This window comes from Mytilus edulis, chromosome 2 (genome assembly GCF_963676685.1).
Source record: "Mytilus edulis chromosome 2, xbMytEdul2.2, whole genome shotgun sequence".
Taxonomy (NCBI): Eukaryota; Metazoa; Mollusca; class Bivalvia; order Mytilida; family Mytilidae; genus Mytilus; species Mytilus edulis.
The window spans coordinates 65,186,050-65,199,107 of NC_092345.1; the positions used below are offsets into that span (position 1 = coordinate 65,186,050).

A 13,058-nucleotide genomic window follows, 5' to 3' on the forward strand; every position below is an offset into this window, starting at 1 on the left:
TCTGTAAAGAAGCTTAAGCTCATCAAAGTTTTCTCTTAACTTTTGTTGTTTTTTGTAGATGTTGATATTGAAGATTTTAGTTCCATTACATCTGCATGATTGTTAATATTTTTCTACTAAGTACAATGTATTAGGAAATTGTGTGACATTTAGAGAATTATCTCCCTAAATTTTGTTATTTGATTACACACATTTTCTCATATTAATTTATACATGTAATTCCCAAGGTGAAAAAGACAGAGGCCCAACAAAAATAAACTACTTTTTCCTTCCTACCGGCTAAAAAAATGGGTAAATGAGTTTGTACTGAACTTATCATTTCACTCCCCCCCTAAATATGACAAAAATCATTGCCAATATTTCAATATAAAAACTTGGCTTTACACATGGGTGTAGCTGGCAAATGACTAGAGACACTGTATATTTTGTACTTACACACAGTAACTTTCTCCATTACTTGCTGTTTTACAAGTAGCTCCATTCAAACAAGGATCAGGATAGCATGAAGGAAATGCTGCAAAATAAAACATTCATAGTTCATATAAAAAAGAAGATGTGGTATGATTACCAATGTCATACAACTCTCCACAGAGACCAAATTGACACAAAAATTATCATGCATTTTCTTAATTCATGAAGGTTGCTATTCCAAATTATTGTTAATTAATAAAGTAGATTTTCTAACTTCTTTTGAACTTTGAAGATATTCTGACTATATATGAAAATAAACACCCGATTATATTTATATTTAAGTACTTCAGTACACTGAAAGTATTTAAGATGATAAACATGTGCTGTAACCTCATGGAAAGAAATTAACTTTACAAAACAAAATATTATATTTTTGTCAAGAATTTTATATTTTTGGGGGAAATTTTTCATAACTTTAAACATAAATGACATATCTGGGTTTTTAAAAATGTGTGCTGGTACATTGTATATTTTAAATTACATTGTACAAAATGTTGTGAAACAAAATTCTAACACAAGTACCAAAAAGATGTATACCAGGTACTTTTTATCTTTCAGGTGAATTTTTTAATGATGACTGTTGTTTTTTTCAAAATTCAAACCAGAAACAAGGAGATTTTTTTCATTGTATTAATTCTTCAGTGGGTATATTGTAGTACTGGTATAATCACTGCATGATATTTTTGGGAAAAACATCAAATACATGTAGTCATTAATAATATGAAGCAAAACATATTTTTTTCTTGTATTCTGCATTTAAATGCATATGTTGCTAGAATTGTACAGATTGTGTCTTCAAGATCCTGTACTTTTAATGACATTGCTGTACAAAATCTACTATGAAGTACAGCAACTGATACAATGATTGATATTGAAGTTTACCCTGGATTCATCAATTTCAAATTAGCAGTATCAGTACCACTGACTGATCTTTGATACAGTATAATTATCTGGTCTATTGTTTTTGTGTTGTTTTTTGTTTTCTATTCCACATTATTCTAGAGTTTAATGTTTTTCCTACAATGTACATGAATATTTGGTGTTATTCAGTACTACTTTTTGTTGTTCCATTGATGGAGAAAAAATGGGGATATGGGGGTTTGAGATACAATGTATATTAAAAAAACATTAACACCGTCATATATTCATGTACCTCTCACAAGTCAGGAACTCACAAGTCAGGAAATTTGTCAGTGTTTATTCTACATTATGCTTTTTGTAAATTTATATCCCAAATGTGACCCATTGGGTGTTTGGTCTTTTCCTGTTCAAATAGCTCAAACCTTTTGAAAAAAAAGAATACTGTTAACTTAATGTAATTTTAAACCTCTACTAAAACTGAAATCAAAAAATACTTTAAAGGTTTGAACTGTTTATTTTAACTATTAAATGTTTTTAATATGCTATAGTATTTTATAACCTCATCAAGAAATTGAAATCTCATTCGATAATATTTTAAACAAACAAAACTTGTTTATAATATAATCATAAGTGCATCAATACATTTGTCCTATGACATCATCTTGCATGAAAACAAAGAAGGCACGCGCAACGAAATGTGTATTGCCTATGTTTCAAAACATGATATCTTTAATTTCAACAGTTATTTTTTCTCATATATCATGTATAACAAATTAAACCATGATTAGTAGCAATTAATACAACATTTAATCTTTCAGAACTTCATGAATTCTTTAAAATATAAAAAGACAAGCATACAATTGTTTGAAGTATTCATCATCAATGTATTTCGATGCATGGGTATTTTTATCACTAGGACATTACCTTCAATGAGGATAATTTGATGTGCAATCAACACAGCCGTCAAAAACCGTGCAAAAACCAACATAACTCCAAAATCATAATAAATCCCTTATGGAATATTCACATTAAATATCCAAACATTACTCCAAATTCAAAAATAGCACTGCAAATATACTTTTCCAAACTTTTAACATGATATTTTAAACTCCATCGTCGAATACACAAAACTTTTACAACTCGTGTTGATTTACAAACAAGCACCTTGCAGATTATGTCACTACGCGTAATTATCAAGGTACGGACTTCACAAATATTTGATTATCTCATATATGTGCAATATAATTATTTATGAGAAGATATTAGTTAAATCGCTTTCTAAACTGTCTTTTTATTGTTTGTGGTTTGCATTGATAAAATACTTTAACCGTTCTTTTGACTGCCCTATTTTATTCCGCACACCGCATCACAACTTAAATCACTTTTTGTTGACTTTGAAGTGTAACGTTAGTTCGCGGGAGTCAGACGGAGACACCGCTAGTCACGCTTGGATTAGCGTATAGGTAACTGGCACACGACTCGTGTGTGCTTGACTGGTGGAATGTATGCCCGTAGGAAATAATAAATAAAGATGAAACTTTTGAAAAAGTTTCAGTGCGCTTAATATCGTTAAAATGCTACTATCAAAAATTGAATTTCACTCATGTTTGGGAAAATCAATGTACCTTTTAAAAAAAAAACGATTACTTTTAGCAGTCGTGAAAAAGCTCAATGAAAATTACATCTTATTTTGTCTCTTTAATGATGATAATTCAATAAATGGAAATAAACTAAGAACCTACAGAAAATTTAAAGTAAGGTATAAACTAGTACCTTTTATTGAATTTAGATAAAAATATTACAAAAAATTATGCTAAAATAAGAATAAGTAACAGTATGCTGGCTGTTGAACGCGGTAGATACAAAAAATGCCATAAAGAGGTGGAAGATGAATTCCATTTTATCACAACATGTTCAGAAATTAAAAAACTAGGATCAAAATGTTTAATGAAATTTCTAGTATTGTCCCCAGTTTTAATTCAATGAGTGAAGAAAACATATTTGATTTTATATTTTCCTGCGAAGAATGTGATATTTTACTTATCATTGTTAACTATATAAGTGAAATGTATAATGAGAGAAATAATCATAATGTCAATATATGAACTGTGTAATTGATGGCTCAACTTATGATGTTATATATAAGCATAATATTTGAATTGATAATTTCAAAGAGGAGGCATGATGTCAAAAATAGTATTATAATTAATATTAATAATCAATATTTTTTTTCTTTCAATGCTACATGTTTGTAGTGTTTAAGGTCTATCGTTTTGTAATTAATATGCCTGTCTGTCTGTTTGTTTGTTTTTGTTTTGTATTTTAGTAACAATCCTATTGTTTGCATTTTAGACTTATACAATTCTTATTCTTATTCTTATCAATCTTGGTGTCCGTCGTCGCCCGTTATAACTTAGGGACGACATCAAAAGTTAAATGTAGGACGAGAAACTCAATTCACATAAATAGCTACGTTTTTTTTCACTGAACATCCATGACACACTCAGACATGCCCATATGTCGATATTGTCGATACAATATCGAATCGATATCGATTTTGTGTTTTTATAAAGAATGATGACTCAATGATATGTCGGATGTTACAATGGGTCGTGATAAAGTTTATAGAAAACTTAAGGATCTAATAACAAATATTATCACGTGTACATATAATTTGTATTAGTTGAAATTGACACTTGTTTGAAATTTGTACAAAGTTGTGAATTGAAACAACACATAACAAGGGAAAATTTAAATGTCGATATCGACGATATCGGCTGTAGTTTAAGATGAAAATAACATAAAATCGATATCGTAGATATGGACGACATAGCCAACATAATCAAAGGAATAAATGGACACTTGTTTGAAATGTATTTAAAGCTAGTTCAGAATTAATGCTTCACATTACGAGGGGAAATTCAAATACCGATATCTATTCTTTATCGTCGATATCGTCGTTTTCGACACTATTTTAAGAAGCATACAATGTACACGATTCAGAGCAACAAATGCAGATTGAAATTGGAATGTCGATATCGAGTCTATATCGTCGATATCGTTGATATCGACACCTAAAGATGAACCAGAACAACTTTTACATGTTATGCATGTAGATTAATAGTGGTAACCTGAACATCGATATCGTTACGATATCGTCGATGTTCACACATACAGATGAACCAGGGAGCCTGACGAAGTAGATGATATAGGTAAATACACGATGTATATTTAGCGTTCCGATTATACACCGTGAAATAGTGATTGAGTTGATATCGATATCGTAACTACATCGTGTCTCGGACATACCTTGTACGTAACATTGCTGCAAACAACAACGTTATCATCTAGACAAGAAACTAGAATAATAATATAAATACAATTTGCACAGGCACTTGTCTCAGAATAAATCCTATACCTTAATGTATGTAACATATAAGGTACATGCCGTTTTACTCGTTTTCTACTGATATTCACAATTTTATCAGATAGAAAGAAAATGACCCCATCTACATATTTGTAGAGAGAAATGAAAACAGACAAAATATTTTCAGTAAAACAAAATCAACAGATAAGACATCTTAGTCCTGAATCATAGTCTAGTCTTTAATGTTGGAGAGAGGCCCTTGTTTATAAGGCACAACGATCAAGATGAGCGACACAGTCTCCTTAGAGCCTTTGGGTTTTTACTTGATGCTAGTAGTTCTCTCGTCCGCAATCATATCACACCTTCTCATTTTTATCATAAGGACACTATACCACGCCTTTCAGTGACAGGACAAATGGATGGGGTGATTTTTTTTATGCATTAGAAAAAACTCAAACTTGAAAGCAAAAGGAGAAAAGGTTGCAATGTTCCAACTGAACGATTTTTAATCACTCAGACATAATTATGCTGGTAAAAAGGGGGGGGGGGGTATAGATACAAAACTTGAACGATGTTTTTTTTCTACGCCAAAAGTTTGTATATTTTGTAATATATTCAAAATTATAATTATAAAAAAGTAACATTGCAGTTTCTATATTACATCTATTTCCAACGAATTGTGGATGTCCTTTTGAAATATTCCGCTTCTTTTCACTTTGGTAGAAACGCAGTATATCAACACCAATTAAGAAAAAAAAATTATATCTATAGGAAAGGAAAAACGACCCGCTTCTCATGAAATAATAACCATAAGAAATATCAGTTTGATTCTAGATGACTCATTTCAAGCTTTGGGCCCTTTATAACTTGCTGTACGGTGTGAGCCGAGGCTCTGTGTTGAAGATCGTACTTTGACTTATAATGGTTTACTTTTACAAATTGTGACTTGGATGGAGATCCCGAGTTGTCTCATTGGCCACTCCTATCTTCTTATATCTATTGTCATATTATTTTTAATTCATAACAGTAATGTTATGATAAATCAGCAATAAAATGGACACAGTTAGTTCCTGTTGAAATAACACTTGTTTGGTATCTCCAAAAGGCGAGCAAAGGTCATCAAACAATTCTAAAACTAAAATTTCAATATCTATACAGCCGATTCCATTGGGTGTGTAGGCAAAGGTAATATCTTTTGTTAGCTTGCTTTCTAGTTGAACCGAATGGTCGTCCCCTTACCTCCCCAACAGATGCCAATTTAAATAACATTAGAAATTAAGCAAAAATAATAAACACTTGTAAAATTATTGATATTTATAAGTTATAATCTTATAAATTTGTTCTTTTAAATGCAAATTCACATTTGTTACTGCATGATTCCTGCATCAAATTTTGATAATTTGATTGAAAATCTGGACCTTAGATTCTCTGTTTTTCACAATCCAAGATGGCGAAAGAAATCCATAACACCTTAAAACACTGTATCGGTACAGATTTAATGGGAGCATTTGCCTACCAAGCCAGTTTCCCAGCCTGGCAGTCACGGGCCTTACTGCACCAGATCGATGCGCATTTCGACGATACTGAAATGTCCCTTCAGTGATACTCGAGGCTAAAATATTTGAAAATCAAAAACTTATTAAAACGACGAAGAGCTTTAATCCAAAAAGGTACAAAAAGTATAGCAAAAGCCGGAAAAGGAATCAGAGCTTTACACGAGGTAGAAACATTCCTTAATTTAAAATAATTTTTAACATTTTGTAACAGCAAAATTTTTAATAACAAACAAATCTGTATTTTCATGTCTGGCTACTGGGCTGGTGGTACCCCAGGGACTAGTCTAATAGTTCACCAGCAAATGCATGTACCCTTTGGTATATTTGCGGAAATATAACATATCTGTTCCGAGTCAGAAATATCTTAAACTGTACTTGCTAACTTCCGGTTTACATTTTGCATGCTCTCAAATCTTAGAAACAGTAAATATGGTCAGAAAACTAAAATACCATGAGAAGAAGCTTCTTAAGAAAGTCGATTTCATTTCCTGGGAAGTCGACAATAATTTACACGAGGTTAAAGTGATGAGAAAGTACCACATTCAAAAACGTGAAGATTACACAAAGTGAGTTAAAAATTTCCTACACTGGCACTGGTTACAACTTACAGTCTGACCACAGAGAAGTCCAAATAATTATGACGTCTTGAAAGGCTATTATAATTTTTCTTTGACGGCTTACTTCGACATTGAAGTAAAGCATCAAAGAAAAAAATTATAATAGCCTTTCAAGACGTCATGACGTCGAAGTAAGGCGTCAAAGAAAAAAATTATAATAGCCTTTCAAGACGTCATAATTATTTGGACTAACTACAGGGTGCGTATCATAGATGTTGTAGGTCAGAAAATGTGCCAGTCGACTGGTATGCATTATACATTGTGTTAATAGCATAACGCATGTCATAGTAGACATAGATTTTTTGATTTCATCTAATGATAGGTGCTCCTGTGGTCTGACTACTGTACAAAATAGGTGCAATTCAACTATATGCCTATAGACAACTCAATTCTCTACGAAAAGAAGATAAGGACCCTCTACAATAACAACTCAGACTACTTATAAAATCAGAGTTTTGAAGAAATATATGATTTAATGAAAAAGATTGTGTCTGCCAGATGAAAGTCTCTAATAAAGTTTTAACTCTGATTTTGAGTATATAAATAACAAAAAAGGCAGCTCAGACCTTCTAAGAAGATTTTTCTATATAGACAATTTGCCGTTTCAGAATCTAATGCATTCTGGGTCATATTTTCAAAAGCGTTAACCAAAACATTGTAATTGGTCAAAAACGTTCTAAACAATGGAAATTCAACCAATGACGTAATGTTATTTCATTTTGGTGTACGAACAATGATATAAACCATTGTCCTTAAGATTCTGAAATTGCGAATTGAAAGATGCTCCCTTGATTTCTATTTTTCTGATGTTTGAACATAAAATGATTGTGCAAGTGGGACATCCATGTACAGTACTATGGACACATTCTTGTTTATCATGTTGGAAAATTAAGCAACATGCATATGATATTGATATGTAAAATATAACAATTGATTATTTATAATCATTTATATAGCTCAAATCCTCTTATAAAACTCTGTCTTAGTTGTCATTGACTCATTAAAGATTGTCCAAGCTGATTTATTGACTGGCCAAGTCGTCTTCATAGACAGTCCATGTTGTCTTATCAGTTAGTCAGGTTTGACTCCGTCAGATGACGGATTTTTCTTCAGGCTGAATTGTGTCACATTTGGAAAAATAGAATTTGCACTGTAACATCAGAACAAATTTGAAAGTCATGAAAGTAGTCTATATTTTGTACTGAAATGATGCATGATCATTGCCACATGCATTTGATTTTCTCATTGTTTCTTGTAAAAGAAAAGGAAGAATATACACATTTATTGGGAACAAGACTTAGAATGATTGCTGGTGAAGAATATACACATTTATTGGGAACAAGGCTTAGAATGATTGGTGGTGAAGAATATACACATTTATTGGGAACAAGGCTTAGAATGTTTGCTGGTGAAGAAGTAAATGAATCAACAAAACTTATCTGATGATTGTCCTTGTTATGAATTTATATATATGACATGATTTTTGATGTAAATAAAGAAAAACTCCAGTTAGCAGTTATATTTTGTTTGTTTGAAAGTATACTTTAATTCAATAAAAAACATAATAGTTAATACCTATAACAACAAATATACAAAGTCAGCTTATTACTGATCTTTGTTCAGATAAATATATATGACTAAATTATCCAAGGTGAGCATCCCCAGAAAACTCATTTTGTTAGCTCACCTGGCCCGAAGGGCCAAGTGAGCTTTTCTCATCACTTGGCGTCCGGCGTCCGTCGTCGTCCGTCGTCGTCGTCGTCCGTCGTCGTCCTGCGTCCGGCGTTAACTTTTACAAAAATCTTCTCCTCTGAAACTACTAGGCCAAATTTAACCAAACTTGGCCACAATCATCATTGGGGTATCTAGTTTAAAAATTATGTCCGGTGACCCCGCCAACTAACCAACATGGCCGCCATGGCTATAAATAGAACATAGGGGTAAAATGCAGTTTTTGGCTTATAACTCAAAAACCAAAGCATTTAGGGCAAATCTGACATGGGGTAATATTGTTAATCAGGTTAAGATCTATCTTCCCTGAAATTTTCAGATGAATCTGACATTCCGTTGTTAGGTTGCTGCCCCTGAATTGGTAATTTTAAGGAAATTTTGTTGTTTTTGGTTATTATCTTGAATATTATTTTAGATAGAGATAAACTGTAAAAAGCAATAATGTTCAGCAAAGTAAGATCTACAAAAAAGTCAACATGACCAAAATGATCAGTTGACCACTTTAGGAGTTATTGCCCTTTATAGTCAATTTTTAACCATTTTTCGTAAATCTTAGTAATCTTTTAGAAAAATCTTCTCCCCTGAAACTGCTGGGCCAAATTATTTGAAACTTGGCCACAATCATCATTGGGGTATCTAGTTTAAAAATTGTGTCCGGTGACCTGGCCATCAAACCAAGATGGCCGCCACGGCTAAAAATAGAACATAGGGGTAAAATGCAGTTTTTGGCTTATAACTCAAAACCAAATAATTTAGAGAAAATCTGACATGAAGTAAAATTGTTAATCAGGTCAAGATCTATCTGCCCTGAAATTTTCAGATGAATTGGACAACCTGTTTTTGGGTTGCGGCCCCTGAATTGGTAATTTTAAGGAAATTTTGCTGTTTTTGGTTATTATATTGAATATTATTATAGATATAGGTAAACTGTAAACAGCAATAATGTTCAGCAAAGTAAGATCTACAAATAAGTCAACATGAACGAAATGGTCAATTGACCCCTGTAGGAGTTATTGACCTTTGTAGTCAATTTTCAATCTGCTTCCTTTGTTTAATATTCACATAGACCAAGGTGAGCGACACAGGCTCTTTAGAGCCTCTAGTTAGCTATAAAATGATATGTTTAATAAGACATACTCAAACAAAAAATAAATTCCAAATCATTTTAGTTGTAATTATTTCTTTTTTGGTAATCAGTTATATATATTGAGGGGAAATCTTTTTATTTAAAACATGACAGCATCCATCAACAGAATGGGAACAGGTAAATGTGCAAGCTCAATTGTTAGAAAAAAAGTTAACAATTTGGGACCATTTGGTAGTACATTTTTTTTTCGTTTTATTGATATTTTCTATCAATTATTAATATCTATGGCAGTGTTGGTTAATGATGCAGGAATGCATAACCTGTGTTGTCATCCATAAATTGACATCAATTGATTTTTATTTTTAGGTACAATAAGTTGTCCAGACATATAAGAGAGCTTGCCAGAAAAATCAAAGAAGTTGACGAGAAAGATCCATTTAGAATAGAAGCCACAGCTCAACTCCTTGAAAAATTGTAAGTGTCTTCAGTGTACTGTAATCAGAAGTGGCGGATCCAGAAATTTTCATAAGTGGGGGCCCACTGACTGCCTAAGAGGGGCCCGCTTCGGTCATGCTTCATTGAATCCCTATATAATTAACCAATTTTTTCCCAGAAAAAGGGGGCCAGGCCTCCTGAAAAACCCTCTAAATCCGCCTCTGAACCACCTTCAAATTTAGGGTCTTTGTATTGGCTGATATAAATACAATGTACTTGAATTAGGCAAAAACAAAATACATTTGCTGCCATTATGAACCTAAAATGGTAAGGTTCGTCAAGTTTATTTTTATGAGATCATCAGTAGTGAAATGTAAACGCACCAATTTTCATCAATACTTTTATGTTTTTGCTAAATGTAAGTCTTAGAAGATTATGTGTTAATACATTTTTATAGAATAAGACAAATTGGATTTTTGCTCTCAACATAAAAGAATGAAATAAGTAGAAAGATACAAATGGCAAAAGAACAATATTGTAACAACATGCAAAAGCAAACATTGTTTGTCTTGAGCAATATACACTTTTCTTTTTAATCTGACTGTTTGTTCCAGTCAGTATTAATTAGAGAAGTAACTTTTCCCTATCATTCTGCCATTGTGTGCACCTTGCATTTACAGTCAGAGTTTGTATATTTTCCCCAAACTTTGCAGATATCCAGATTTGAAGTTTTAATTTTATTTCTGGTGACCAGCTTTTGTCAGATATGTAAATCATGCTCTAAAATTGAAAAAAATACATTATTTAGGTTGCTACTGTTATATATATTATAATTATAAATATTTGTAAAATTGACTTCCTATTCAACAAATACAAAATGAGTTTCATAATTCAGTGATATTACCCACATCAAAATTCAAAGAACACAGCTTTACCAGTGAATGCCCCTAAAATACTACACCTTCATAAGAAATACCAGGAATGTAAAATTAACAATAGGATGTCCATTGGATTTAAGTATTCATAAATTACATTAATTTTGTCCATATATATGTCTATCCACACATCTCTTTCTATTCAGTTTTTGTTCTCAAAAGAAATAAATATGTAATCCTGGATCTGTTTCCTTGAAATATTTTGAACATTATTATAAATATGTTTTGAAGTACTGATATGTGCGTTATTATTGTTCTCATGTGACATTGTCTTCTCATTCAGTTCCCCTTCAAAACTACATACAGCATAATCAAAAGCAAAACTAATCTGTTGAAGTTTTCATAAAATACCTAAATTATTATGATTCTTTTTTTTAAAACATGGTACATGTATATACTGGTCTTCAAAAAAAAAAAGCTTTGTTTTTTTTTATCCTGTGTCTTTTAAATACTTTTTTTTTTAAATCATTTGAAGACTTTCAAGTAGTGATATATTCATCAGTAGGTATAGAAAGAAAATCAAAGTATATATGTATGTATAACCATTTTACAGCACCAAGAAAAAAAATGGAGAAGTGATTGTATTCATTAGGAAATATTGATTAATGTGAATGGTTAATAAAAGCTTTTTTTAATGCAATTATATTAAGAATTCTACATGTTCTCCAATGTAATTGAAAAAAAAATTCATTCATACAGAAAAATGGTGACACCATATTTCATGTAATGTCTTAATCATTCAGCAGAGCTTGTGCAGATTTTCTATCATTTTGTTACCAAATGAAATTATTGTTATCCTCTATTAGTGTTAAATCTTCTATAATAATTAATGACAATTGTGGTGATAAATTCATGTAATAATAATGATAGTACAGACTGCCGAACTGTCACACATGCTTGTGTGATCATTTATTTTTCATATGAGGCCTAATCAGTAGAGGGATTATTATTTCTTATTTATCCAAGAAGTTTCTATATTATAATGATGAGATGCTGCATGAGGTTGTAGTAAATATTCAAATTTATGGTCTAAAGTATCTGTGAAAAGTTCTGTGTTATGCTAACATTTAATTGGCCTGTTCCCTATTAATCTGTAAGAAAGTCCAACAATTAATTAAATAAAAAGATGATAACTACTTATGGGACCAACCACCTTCAGGATGTAAGGTTATCTTGTTTTTGACTTTTTGTCAGATATTTGGATTCATGTTGAACTTCAGATTTGCTGAAGAAATTTACTTAAAAATATATGACCTTAGCATTGAGCTTATTATCCCAAAGAGATTTTATCTGCTGCCGAGAAAGAGATTTTAGGGAGCATCATTGAGTTTTCCCTAACATTCAAAATGTTTTTAAGATAAATTTGAAAACAAGATGATATCAGATTAAACTATATTTGTGAATGTGTCATTTATATAGTATAAAGTGTCTGCTATCTCTTTGTGTATTGATTAAAACACCTGTCTAAAAACAAGACAACAGAATGTCACCATTAATACTCTAGAACCTTTTTCCTATATTAGATTTCATACAAAATTCCTTAACCTTTGGCCCATATTGATTTTATACTATCAAAATTTTATGATAAGTTTACACAAGATTTGACCCCTCTTTCACTGTCCCATTAATTCAATCTTTCTTTTGCTACATCTTTTTGTTTTTATTGAAAACCTTTATTGAATACATTCTCTAGCAAAAAACAGTAGTAATATTTTTTAGCTGACAGCACCATTCATCTTTTAGCTGTCTGTAAATTGTTTATTGTCATGTTCTGTTGTCTGTGTAAATAATGTTATTTGATTTGATATCAATTTTATAAATGAATTACTTGGTTTGCCACAAAAGAAGAATGCAAACAATTGTCAAATAGAATAAAAAAAAAAGCTGAAACTTAGTGTCCAATTCTAATATGACGAGCTTCTTATACGCTTTGTAAACAACACCGTGGTAAAATTCTCCATATATCTATACTTAGCACAGACTCATAGATATACATAA

The 13,058-nt window shown here is 31.4% G+C and overlaps 2 protein-coding genes across 3 annotated transcripts in view; one reads left to right on the forward strand and one right to left on the reverse strand.

Annotated features, from left to right (window-relative positions):
- The window catches only part of LOC139512687 (neurogenic locus Notch protein-like), a 66,894-nt gene extending 64,199 nt beyond the window's left edge, over positions 1-2,695 (reverse strand). Inside the window, exons 1-2 of one of the 2 annotated variants that reach the window (XM_071300490.1) lie at positions 2,257-2,695; positions 436-514 (exon numbers count right to left, since the gene is read on the reverse strand). In XM_071300490.1, coding sequence (XP_071156591.1) covers positions 436-514; positions 2,257-2,320 — 143 coding nt within the window. In that variant the 5' untranslated portion in view covers positions 2,321-2,695. The remainder of the gene's footprint in view (positions 1-435; positions 515-2,256) is intronic. The other variant, XM_071300491.1, reaches the window with a different exon arrangement.
- A 3,922-nt stretch (positions 2,696-6,617) lies between these two features.
- The window catches only part of LOC139512700 (U3 small nucleolar ribonucleoprotein protein IMP3-like), a 49,890-nt gene continuing 43,449 nt past the window's right edge, over positions 6,618-13,058 (forward strand). The window contains exons 1-2 of the mRNA XM_071300560.1: positions 6,618-6,821; positions 10,057-10,164. Coding sequence (XP_071156661.1) covers positions 6,685-6,821; positions 10,057-10,164 — 245 coding nt within the window. The 5' untranslated portion in view covers positions 6,618-6,684. The remainder of the gene's footprint in view (positions 6,822-10,056; positions 10,165-13,058) is intronic.